General features: G+C 37.3%; 1 protein-coding gene across 5 annotated transcripts in view; it reads right to left on the bottom strand.

The window, feature by feature from the left end:
• Nucleotides 1–13,094, bottom strand: part of MYO5A (myosin VA) — a 191,882-nt gene that overhangs the window by 79,313 nt on the left and 99,475 nt on the right. For all 5 annotated transcript variants that reach the window (XM_047862541.1, XM_047862544.1, XM_047862542.1 and 2 more), the window contains exons 7-11: nucleotides 11,057–11,138; nucleotides 10,598–10,705; nucleotides 8,756–8,862; nucleotides 839–1,104; nucleotides 126–207 (exon numbers count right to left, since the gene is read on the bottom strand). In XM_047862541.1, the coding sequence (XP_047718497.1) occupies nucleotides 126–207; nucleotides 839–1,104; nucleotides 8,756–8,862; nucleotides 10,598–10,705; nucleotides 11,057–11,138 (645 nt within the window). The remainder of the gene's footprint in view (nucleotides 1–125; nucleotides 208–838; nucleotides 1,105–8,755; nucleotides 8,863–10,597; nucleotides 10,706–11,056; nucleotides 11,139–13,094) is intronic.

The raw sequence follows: 13,094 nt of genomic DNA, 5'->3' as shown, positions 1-13,094 counted from the left end.
CTGTTCTAAACCCCAGATAATAATTGTAATTTACAACTTCACTTCAGAAACCAGACTTTAAAGACAGAGTAAAATTCAAAAGAATAATTTATGGTAGGATATTAGTTAAAAAAGAAAATTCTTACCATATTGAATTGTTGCTGTAGTTTTTCATTTGCATAATTTATGCAAAACTGTTCAAAACTGTTTATTTCAAATGTTTCAAATCTGTAAAACCAAAAATATTATGTGAAGAGAAAAAAAGAAACAAATAGTTTTTTAAACTATTTAAAATATACACATTAGCAAGAAAGAAGTGGGAAATTTTCTAACATTGTAAAACTTTCTTTCCACATCAGTGAAGATAAAGATCTATAAGTCAGTAATATGGACTCTGTACCCAGCAGACAAGCATCAGCCATGTAGCAGAGAGATTTTCTTTTTAAGGGTCCAGCATGCAGAGGTGTTCAACAGTTTGAGTTTTTGAGGGCTAATTCATCCCCAAGTGGGGGAACAATCAGAATTACGACAAAGCAATTGCTCCTGTCACTTTACAGATTCACACTCACATAAGAAAGGGGAAATGGGAATAGAGATCTCATAGGTTCTTTTGCAAAACTACACAAGATAATAAAAATATTAGGCATCAAAAAGCACAAGTATACAGGAAAAGTTTTAACAGTTAAAAGATGGTACCCACAGAAGGCAAATTACCAAATGAAATAAGATTTTTAGAAATGCTCTTCTAATGTTCTTTTCTCCTTACCAGTAGGAGACAGAATCTAATAGCCACTTAGAGTTACTAGGTAATCTCTAGAAAGAAATGTCTGTGGCAGACCGCTAAGCCAAATATACTTACCCATATATGTCCAGCACTCCAATAAAAGAGTGCTGTTTGACAGCAGAATGGAGGGCTTGATTGACATGATCTACAATCCAGTTAAAGAGCTTGGCATAAATGTGCTTGGCCAAAGCATCACGGGCATTTGTGGCCTGCAGCTTGGATATGGGTTTGATGTATGTCTCCGTGGTGGTAGCCAGTTTCCGATGGCAGAGCCAGTGACACATCTCTTCATAGTCCACACCCATAAGGTCACAGAAGATGCTGAGAGGTTCATGCTTGGGCTGACAAAAGAGAGTGGGTTATTTCCAATAGAATTTACTAGAAAACACTAAAATGAGGTAAAACAAAACAAAACAAACAAACAAAAAAGAACCACAAAAACAAACAAAAAAAAAACCCAGCAACTTTGTTATAATGAATGTCCAGATCACTTGAAGCTGATCAGTGATAATCACAATCATCAATCAAACCAGCATCTAGGCAGCATTTTACAGTCTATTTTAGGACTCATTTCACAAACTATCTCTTCCTTTGTCTCTTCACAGCATTTGTTTGTAACTGTCTTCAGGCACCTTCATTCAGTCAGTTGATCAGAAGATCTGTCAGCCTGTCAACAAATATTTACTGAGTGCCGACGATATGCCAGTAAATAAAACCAGACATGGCCCCTATTGTCAGTCACTAAGGGATATGGATATTAATCAAATGATTGCTCCCTAAAACATAAAATCACTGCAAAGAACAAGGGCACTATACTATGATTCCATGTAAAAAAAAGCATGCCCTATTCAAGAGGCAGGGGCCTGTTGCCTTGAGAAACAGAGTTGAGATCTGAAGGATGGGAAGGAAGGCAGTGACTCAGTGAAAGGGTGAAGAAAGGGTCTTCAAGCTGAGGGAACAGCTGGTATACAAATCCTGTGGTTGGAGAGAAATTAGCAGTATGAGAGAATGAAGCTGAATGAGGGAGAAAATGTCTGAGTTGAAACCAGAGAGACAGGCAGAGGCTACACCATGGCTGGTCTTTATCCTGAGAGCAAAGGGAAACTATTGAAGGGTTTGAAACAGGTAACTTGCATGACTTCTCAGACTGGAATCTCTTTAATGACTTACATGTCCCTATCCCCTACAATGTCTTCTGTAGGCCTTGCATTGAGCAGACATTCAATAAATACTTGTTTAATTTAATCCTTATGAGTGCATTATATTTTTTAACATCTTCACTAGAATGTTTCAACTGAATCCGATGACATTCTCGGAGAATAGGCAGGATGAACTTTGCTATCTTTTAAATGAAATCCAAGAGGACAGCTTGTCAAACATCGCGTGGCCAATTTATAACAGGGTTGTTATTAGAACCTGGGTGTCCTGAACCCTCCTGCACTGTTGGTGGGAATGCAAATTGGTGCAGCCACTCTAGAAAACAGTGTGGATATTCCTCAAAAAATTAAAAATAGACCTACCCTATGACCCAGCAATAGCACTGCTAGGAATTTACCCAAGGGATACAGGAGTACTGATGCATAGGGGCACTTGTACCCCAATGTTTATAGCAGCACTCTCAACAATAGCCAAATTATGGAAAGAGCCTAAATGTCCATCAACTGATGAATCGATAAAGAAATTGTGGTTTATATACACAATGGAATACTACTTGGCAATGAGAAAGAATGAAATATGGCCCTTTGTAGCGACATGGATGGAACTGGAGAGTGTGATGCTAAGTGAAATAAGCCATACAGAGAAAGACAGATACCATATGTTTTCACTCTTATGTGGATCGTGAGAAACTTAACAGAAACCCATGGGGGAGGGGAAGGAAAAAAAAAAAGAGGTTAGAGTGGAAGAGAGCCAAAGCATAAGAGACTCTTAAAAACTGAGAACAAACTGAGGGTTGATGGGGGGTGGGAGGGAGGGGAGGGTGGGTGATGGGTATTGAGGAGGGCACCTTTTGGGATGAGCACTGGGTGCCGTATGGCAACTAATTTGACAATAAACTTCATATATTGAAAAAAAAAAAAAGAGAACCTGGGTGTCCTGACACCCTCACCTCCTGACCCTTCCCACTGAAGCAGTCCTTTCCATCTTTCATCTCCCTCCTCTCAAGCCATCAATTCATATACAAATTAGCACCATTACCAACAGCATGCTACAACTCCCTTAACTAAGCAGCTAATTTCATTCATATAAATATGAATGATTTGACAACATTTAGAATTGGATCAGTACTATCTGAACATATTCTATACCATAATATTAGATCAAGGCTATAAACTGCTTTGTTCAAATTTTCTGTTTTACTAATTTTTGGCCTTCTACATCTGTCTCTTCTCTTTGTCTTCTCTAATAATTGAGAGAAGTCAAAAATCTATCACTATGATAGATATGTCTATTTCTTCTTGTGGTTTCTGTTGATTTTTGCTTTACATATCTTAAGGCTGTGCCTTTAAGTACATGTAAGTTTGGAACCATTACATCTTCCTGTTGAATAAAATCTCTATCATTACATAGTACTCTATCTCTATCTCTAGTGCTTTTGGACAAAGTCTATTTTGTCCAATATTGATACAGGCTCTGCCATTTTTCCCTAGTTATTATGCATGTCTTTTCTAAACTTTTAATTTTCAAACTTTCTGTACCGTTATGTTTTAGGAATGCTTATTTCAAAAGTATATAGCTGAATTCTTAAACCAGTTATTGTTATCTAGCACTCTAGTTGTAGGTTTTTTTTTTTTAATTTTTTTTTTAACGTTTATTTATTTTTGAGACAGAGAGAGACAGAGCATGAACAGGGGAGGGGCAGAGAGAGAGGGAGACACAGAATCGGAATCAGGCTCCAGGCTCTGAGCCGTCAGCCCAGAGCCTGACGCGGGGCTCGAACTCGCGGACCGCGAGATCGTGACCTGAGCCGAAGTCGGACGCTTAACCGACTGAGCCACCCAGGCGCCCCTAGTTGTAGGTTTTTGAGGGGAGCAGGGGCTGGTGATTCATTTTATTTTTTTAACTTTTTGTTCTGAACTGGTTTTATTTATTTTAATTTATTTATTTTATTCCTGGATTCCTGGTTTTATTTTTTTATTTTTCTAATATAATTTATTGTCAAATTGGTTTCCATACAACACCCAGTGCTCATCCCAACAAGTGCCCTCCTCAGGGCCCATCCCCCTGTTCTGAACTAATTTTAGACTAACAGAAAAGTTACCAGTGGTAGGAAGAATTACCTTCACCCAGATTCCCTAAACAGTAACATTTTACCACATTTGTATCATCCTCTCTTATATACATGTACATACACATTAATTTTTCAGAACCTTTGAGAGCAAGTTGCAACCATGATGCTATTTTAGTACTAAATATTTCAGTATGCATTTCCTAAAAACCAAAGATATTATCTTATATAACTATGGTATCATGAAAAAAATTTGAAAATTAGCAATGATGGAGCCCTATTATCTAACCTATAGATCTAATTCATTTCTCCCTGATTGATCTAATCAATCTCTATGCAGGGGTGGGGGAGATATTTTTATAGTCTAAGATCCAGTCTAAGTTCATACACTGAATTTTGTTGCCACGTTTCATTAGCCTCCTTTAATCTGAACAGGACTTTGTTCTTTTTTTTGTCTTTCATTTGTGACCTTGACATTTTTGAATAGTATATCCCTCAATGTGGTCTGTATGATGCTGCCTCATGATTAGATTTGGGTCATGCCTTCTTGGCAGGAATACCAGAGAAGTGATGCTACCCTCTCAGTGCACCATATCAGAAGTTATATGATACTGAACAGACATTTTTCCAAAGAAGACATCCAGATGGCCAATAGGCACATGAAAAGATGCTCATTATCACTCATCAGTAGGGAAATGCAAATCAAAACTATAATGAGATATCACCTCATACCTGTCAGAATGGCTATAAATCAAAAATAGAAGAAACAACAAGTGTTGGCAAGGATGTGGAGAAAAATGAACCCTTATGCATTGCTGGTAGGAATGCAAACTGGTGCAGCCACTGTGGAAGACAGTATTGAGGTTCCTCAATAGTTAAAAATAGAACTACCCTATGATCAAGCAATTGCACTACTATTTACCAAAAAAATACAAAAACACTAATTTGAAGGGATACATGCACCTCTATGTTTACTGCAGTATTATTTACAATACCAAAACTATGCAAACAGCCCAAGTGTCCATCAACTAATGAACGGATAAGGAACATGTGCCCCCCCCACACACACACAATATTATTCAGCCATGAAAAAGAATGAAATCTTGCAATTTGCAACAACATGGATGGAGCTACAGAGTGTAACACTAAGCAAAATAAGTCAGTCAGAAAAAGACAAATACCACATGATTTTACTCCTATGTGGAATTTAAGAAACAACAAATAAAGGAAAAAAAGAGAGACAGAAACAAGCCAGAACAAACTGATTATCAGAGGGGAGGTGGATGGGGGGATGGGTGAAATAAGTGATGGGAGTTAAGGAGTGCACTTGTGATGAGCACTAGGTGTCATATGGAGGTGTTGAATCACTATATTGTATACCTGAAACTAATATAAAACTGTATGTTAACTATACTGGAATTAAGATAAAAAACTTAAAAACATGTTCACTATAAACTACAAACCAGAGAAATAAAGAAATACCGTTAGAGGATTTTTTTTTTTTTAATTTTTTTTTTCAACATTTATTTATTTTTGGGACAGAGAGAGACAGAGCATGAATGGGGGAGGGGCAGAGAGAGAGGGAGACACAGAATCGGAAGCAGGCTCCAGGCTCTGAGCCATCAGCCCAGAGCCTGACGCGGGGCTCGAACTCACGGACCGCGAGATCGTGACCTGGCTGAAGTCGGACGCTTAACCGACTGCGCCACCCAGGCGCCCCCCATTAGAGGATTTTTAAAAGCAAATGACAACAACAACAAAAAGAATAAAAAAAAAATAAGTTAAATGATGTTGTTTGGTCTCATTACTGGTCTTGTCAACTGTGGTCAAGAGATTAAGGAAATGTCTGCCAAGTTTCTCCACTGTAAAGAGAGCTATCATTCCCTTTGAAACTATTAAGTATTTTGTGGGGAGTTCTGTCTTTTCCAGCCCAATACACTATTCATTATTATTACTGTTTAATTAATGAAATTTTACCTACATTTGCACATGCTTTTCTAGTTTATTGATCCATTATTTATTCTCTGACTTTAGATCTTCTACTTGGGATCACTTTCCTTCTGCTTAAACCACATCATCCTTCAATATTTCCTTTAGTGAATACCCTGTTGGTGACAAAATCTCCCAATTTCTATTTGTCTGAAAATACTTCTTTTTTTCCATCATCCTGGAAAGATATTTTTACTGGATACACAAATTAAGTTAATAGTTACTCTAGAACACTGAAGACAGTAACACTGTTTTCTGGCTCTTATTGCTCTAGTTAAGAAGGGAGCTATGGGTTTAACTGCTATTTCTTCAAAAGTAGTATGTCTTATCTCTTCCTATTTTAAGATTTTTCTTGGGGCACCTGGGTGGCTCAGTCGGTTAAGGGTCCGACTTTGGCTCAGGTCATGATCTCACAGTTCATGGGTTCGAGCCCCACATGGGGCTCTGTGCTGACAGCTCTGACCCTGGAGTCTGCTCCGGATTCTTACTCCCTCTCTGTCTCTGCCCCTCCTCCACTTGTGCGCGCTCTCTCTCAATCTCTCTCTCTCTCTCTCTCTCTCTCTCTCTCTCTCTCTCTCTCAAAAAGAAATAAACACTGAAAAATTTAAAAAGAAAAAATTTTTCTCTCTACCTTTGGTGTCATTATGGAGAGCCTAGGGGTGACTTTTTTTTTTATTTCTTCTAATTGGGATTTTTTTAGACTTTCCAAATCTGAGGTTTAGTGTCATTTTCACAATTTCTGAAACTTATTAGTAATTATCTCTTCAAGTATTATATCTGCCTCATTCTTTTTTTTTTCCTCTAGGAACTCTCATTGGATTAAAATTAGATTTTAATACTCTATCCTTCATCTCTCCTGTTTTAAGTGCTCCATCTCTGAGTCCTGTCATGCATTCTGGAAAATTTCTTTATATGTCTCTTCTAGCTCATCAGTTCTCTCCTCGGTTGTGTCAAATTTGCTATTAATTACTTTCAGCATTCCAAATAGGTCTGACTCTTATCTGTTGTTTCACCTAGCTCCTTCTATTTTGTTTCCTTGTGGAATTTGTGATTTTTGACTGTGAGCCAATATTTCTTGTAACTTTTCTCAGGGGACTCCACTGAGGCCTGGTTTGAAGGTGGATCATCCAAAGTAGACTTGCATGTGCTTCTGTCAGCCATCTAAGGCACCATCAGTCCAGGACCAATTTAAGCTAAGTTTTCTGTGTTTAGCTTTCTGGAACCATCTAGGAATTACAAAATCAGTCTGGAAGGAAGTGTGAGGGTCAGTTCATTGTTGCAAATCTTTAGGGAACTATTTCTCCTCCTTCACTTAGCACCAAGGCTTGCTCAAACCAGTTACCTTTTCTTTGTACTCTTGGAATAGGTGGTGGGCAAGCTTATTACTAGTTTCTCATTTAGGGTCTCAGCTTTAGTCAGGAGTTCCCCTGTTTATATGAGTCCTAGACTTTGTGTTTTGTCTTCTGAACTCAACTTGGCTATGAAAACAAAAGCTCAAGGTCCCTAGGTTCAGCAAATACCTTATGGCGAGTCCTAACTTCAGGGTTCTCCTTTCTCATAGTTCCTATTTTCACTAAATTCTGACATCTGAGTAGTTTTTACATATTTACTAAATTTTTAAAAAATATATAATTTATCCTGGCTGGCTTAGTCAATGGAGCATGAAATCCCTGATCTGGCTAGGGGTTGTGAGTTCAAGCCCCACACTGGGTGTAGAGACCACTTAAAAATGAAATCTTTAAAAAATATGCACATAATTTATCCAGTATGAAGATCAATCAGAGTACCTAGTCAAAAATCGCTGGAAAAGAATGTCTCATTTTACAGATGAGGCAACGATGGCTCAGAGAAGCTAAGTAACTCACCAAAAAACCTAGTGTGAGTAAACAGTAAAGCTGGGATCGGATCCAGGCAGAGACACTGAAACATATATTTCAAAACTAAAGTCTAAATCACATGAATTAATTTACACATAGTTTTGCTAATATCAACTTGGGTATCTAAACAGTGAAACATAAATCTTAACATTGTTTCCTATCACAATCTTGAGAAAGCAGGATGAAATAACAATTAATTATATCAAAACTCCCTCCAGTTTAATAAAATTAAAAAACACCTAAAAATATAGTGTGTGTGTGAGAGAGAGAGAGAGAGAGAAAGATTTGATGGTGGTGATCAGCAAATCATAAATGCCCAATGAGGATAATCAGACTGTCAGATTTTGTTACAATTTAAACAATTGTTTTCACATATGGAATTGGGTTTTAATTCTCAGATGCAGTTATCACTATGTGGGGAAGAATATGCAAATCCTCGTGAAGACACCCTATCGCCCAGCCATCTAGTTCATTTTCCCAGGAGTAACTACTACTAATAGTTTCCTCAATAACTTTTAAACCGTATTACAATTCCATAGCTGAAGACACAAAATTTTCAATTATTAGTACTTGTGCCATAGGCCAAATAAACCCTTCTCTCTAGATGGCCCCAATCCAACTTTCACATCTAATACTTCCCACCTCTGTTCATATGGACCAGAAATGTATCCAAGTTCTCTCTTCTCCTATCCCTAACACACACAATCACTGTGCACCAGGGATTAGCAACCATATTTCTTTATTTTCAGTTCCAGATTCTACTTGGAGTAATTTATCCTTCTAACAATTATCTCTCTGATAATATTAATAGAGATACTTCAAATATACTGCTTCCATAAAGAATCAACAAAACTGAAACACAAATAAACCGCTACCACACTAAGCATATTCTGAACTTACAGGTATTGTGCAGCTGTCTGAATCCCGAGATGTAAATGCAACATTGCCTAAGTGAAGGATGCCAGCAAGTATTCGGAAAATTCCCATCTGATAAGACTCACTAATTCCTGAAACAGCAGAGTAAATGAACAAGTGATTACAAACCATTACAACAGACAATTTTAAGCCTATTTTTAACTCTTGAATATTGCCAGATGTGCAGATAGTAACATGTCATCATTAACAACACTTTCACCTTTACTGACATTAACATGTATCACAGTTCAGCAGCAAGGTTGAGAGCACAGGCTGTGGAGCAACGACTGGGCTCAAGGCCTGGCTTTGCTCCTGACCTGCCATCTCACATGGGCAGGTACTATCACACTTCTCTGTTTCTGTTTTCTCATTTGAGATATGGGAATAGTAGTGAGTATCTCAAAGGGTGTCTGTGAACATTAAATGAGAAAATTCAAGTAGTCATGTAGTATACTTAACACACTATGGGACACGTGGTAAATGCTAAACAAATTATCACCATCATACACTGGAATTAAGTATTTTATTAACATTATTATCTTTTCTACTCCAAATGCAATTTGCAGCCCAATAAGGCTGTTTTGATTCATATTATTTAATTACTTCTAACTAGAGACCAAGTATAAGTCAAAGAAATCCCAAGATTAGAAGTGTTCAGGTTGGTGCTGTCTCCCAGCCTGATGAGAGAATATCTAAATGCATTAGAGCAGGAACTGAAAGAGGAGGCAGGATGAGACAGCTGTTACAGCCCTTGGCTTTTTATCTGATCTGGCTTCATTCTTCAATAAGGTAAGAATTTCCTGAACATTAGATATAATTATATGGAAGTAAAAGTAGTAAAATTATTTCCAAGTATATAATCATATACGAGGTAATTGAGAGTTGATCTCATAATGAATGCTTTCATTAACACCTACATTATGGCTTTTATTAATTTGCCATTTTCTATTTACAAATATATTCAGCCCTAGAAGTAAAGCGGTATTCTTCAAACTTAAATATGCATATGAATCACCAATGGATCTTGTTAACATACAGATTCTGATTCAGTAGGTCTGAGATAAGGTTTGAGTTTCTGAATTTTTGAAAGCTTCACTATGGTTCTGTACCATACTCTGATTAACAACGCTTTTAAATCAATTAGCTCACCTCATGGTATTCCTCAAAATACCAACACATGATTTAGTTATTAATATTCTGAGGTCTTTAAAATAAATAATCCACCACTTAAAGCTGTACATTAGAGTTCTAAAGATTAATTTACTCACATGTAGACCTCATTTTTTAAATCTCAGAAACAAGACAGTGACATCTCATTTTTAAAATGTTAGAATAATCTACATATAATACAAAGTTTTGTCACTACACCAGCTCACCACGTTTCCCAGCCACAAAAGACCCCAGAAAAACAAAAACAAAAACCCTACAAAATGTGAGCTTGTTCGGGAAACCATAACATTTACTTTAGGTTTCAGATTCTGTGAAAATTTAAAGAATTACAGTTCGTCCTACTTACTTTAATGCCCCCAAATTGTTCTTTAAACAGCTTTATGGAGGGATAATTTACATACCATAAAATTCACGGTTTGAAGTATGCAATTCAGTGATTACTTGTGCAACCACTACTACAATCTGATTTTAGAATAATTCCCACCACCCCAAAAAGAAACTCTGTGCCCATTTGATGTCCAAAGGTGTTTTATAAGGAATGTTAAATCTCCCAACAACACTTACAGCCTAATACAAAGCAAAGCCAATATTCCAAGCAAAGGTTGTTTAAATCAGAGAGATACTGCTCACAAGAGCTCAAAAATAAAATTACATTACCTAGCAAAGTGCAGGCCTGCCTGGTATGTGCCATCTCCTTGGTATCATCAACTCCTTCAATCACAGGACTGCCACCTTGCTTTGTGTAATGAAAGTTATTTGCATTTCCTGTAATTAAGGAAAAAAAAGATTTGCAGTCTATGAAAAAGCTTTGACTTCTACCTTTATGTCCACTCTAAAGTAGAGGCACTGATAGCACAGATAAGTGTACACAGTCTGGAGTTCGATTCCAACTCAGTACTCAAACAGGTATCAACACATGGCCAATCTTGCTTCATTTACACAGTCATTCACCCCTTCTCCATCCCTAGGTTATCGTGAAGCCAATTACAGACTTGTTATCATTTTATTCATAAATATTTCAGTATGAGATAATCTCCCTTTTACCAAATAAGTTTATGAACTTGGGAATTAATAGAAAACAATACCAGGACAATAAATTTAACCCCATATTCATACCTAATCGCAGCATTTTAAATTCAGGTAAATTTGCTGAAGCACAAAGCTGATAGAAGATATGATAGTTTCTCTCCTCTTCTGCCTTTGAAATAAGAAGAGTTTTCAATTATAGCATTTTAACCTAAAACTCATAAAATTCAATCACAAAAAATTTTAATATTTAATTCAGTGCAATAAGTTGTCCCTTCCCAAATTTGCTAATATAGGATTATGATTATTAAATTTTATGATTAGCTATGTGCATATATGAGTATGTATCTATTAGTTACATTCAACAAAAATTATCTGATAATGATGTTTTTGGAAGTAAAGAACAGCTTGATATATGCCATTGTCTTAAGAGATCATTATCTTTGGGGAAAACTAAAACCATGTTTTTGGGAAACAGGTATCCTCTGCTGTTCTTTTTTTCTTTTTTGTTTGTTTTTGTTTTTGTTTTTCATTATGTTCCTTAAGTCTTTATTTATTTTTTTTAATATTAAATTTATTGTCAAATTGGTTTCCATACAACACCCGGTGCTCATCCCAAAAGGTGCCCTCCTCAATACCCATCCCCACCCACCCCTCCCTCCCACCAACCATGAACCCTCAGATTGTTCTCAGTTTTTAAGAATCCCTTATGGTTTGGCTCCCTCCTTCTTGAACCCCCTTTTTTCCCCCTCCCCCATGGTCTTCTGTTAAGTTTCTCAGGATCCACATAAGAGTGAAAACATATGGTATCTGTCTTTCTCTGTATGACTTATTTCACTTAGCATAACACTCTCCAGTTCCATCCATGTTGCTACAAAAGGCCATATTTCATTCTTTCTCATTGCCACATAGTACTCCATTGTGTATATAAACCGCAATTTCTTTATCGATTCATCACTTGATGGACATTTAGGCTCTTCCCATAATTTGGCTATTGTTGAGAGTGCTGCTATAAACATTGGGGTACAAGTGCCCCTATGCATCAGTACTCCTGTATCCCTTGGGTAAATTCCTAGCAGTGCTATTGCTGGGTCATAGGGTAGGTCTATTTTTAATTTTCTGAGGAACCTCCACACTGCTTTCCAGAGCGGTTGCACCAGTTTGCATTCCCACCAACAGTGCAAGAGGGTTCCCGTTTCTCCACATCCTCTCCAGCATCTATAGTCTCCTGATTTGTTCATTTTAGCCACTCTGACTGGCGTAAGGTGGTATGAGTGTGGTTTTGATTTGTATTTCCCTGATGAGGAGCGACGTTGAGCATCTTTTCATGTGCCTGTTGGCCATCCGGATGTCTTCTTTAGAGAAATTCTATTCGTGTTTTCTGCCCATTTCTTCACTGGGTTATTTGTTTTTCGGGTGTGGAGTTTGGTGAGCTCTTTATAGATTTTGGATACTAGCCCTTTGTCCGATATGTCATTTGCAAATATCTTTTCCCATTTCGTTGCTTGCCTTTTAGTTTTGTTGTTTCCTTTGCAGTGCAGATGCTTTTAATCTTGAGGAAGTCCCAATAGTTCATTTTTGCTTTTAATTCCCTTGACTTTGGAGATGTGTCAAGTAAGAAATTGCTGCGGCTGAGGTCAGAGAGGTCTTTTCCTGCTTTCTCCTCTAGGGTTTGGATGGTTTCCTGTCTCACATTCAGGTCCTTTATCCATTTTGAGTTTATTTTTGTGAATGGTGTAAGAAAGTGGTCTAGTTTCATTCTTCGGCATGTTGCTGTCCAGTTCTCCCAGCACCATTTGTTAAAGAGACTCTTTTTTCCATTGGATATTCTTTCCTGCTTTGTCAAAGATTATTTGGCCATACGTTTGTGGGTCCAATTCTGGAGTCTCTATTCTATTCCATTGGGCTATGTGTCTGTTTTTGTGCCAATACCATGCTGTCTTGATGATTAGAGCTTTGTACTAGAGGCTAAAGTCTGGGATTGTGATGCCTCCTGCTTTGGTCTTCTTCTTGAATATTACTTTGGCTATTTGGGGTCTTTTGTGGTTCCATACAAATTTTAGGATTGCTTGTTCTATCTTTGAGAAGAATGCTGGTGCAATTTTGATTGGGATTGCATTGAATGTGT

Source organism: Prionailurus viverrinus, chromosome B3 (genome assembly GCF_022837055.1).
Source record: "Prionailurus viverrinus isolate Anna chromosome B3, UM_Priviv_1.0, whole genome shotgun sequence".
NCBI classification, from domain to species: Eukaryota; Metazoa; Chordata; class Mammalia; order Carnivora; family Felidae; genus Prionailurus; species Prionailurus viverrinus.
This window is presented reverse-complemented; position numbering and strand designations above follow the sequence as displayed.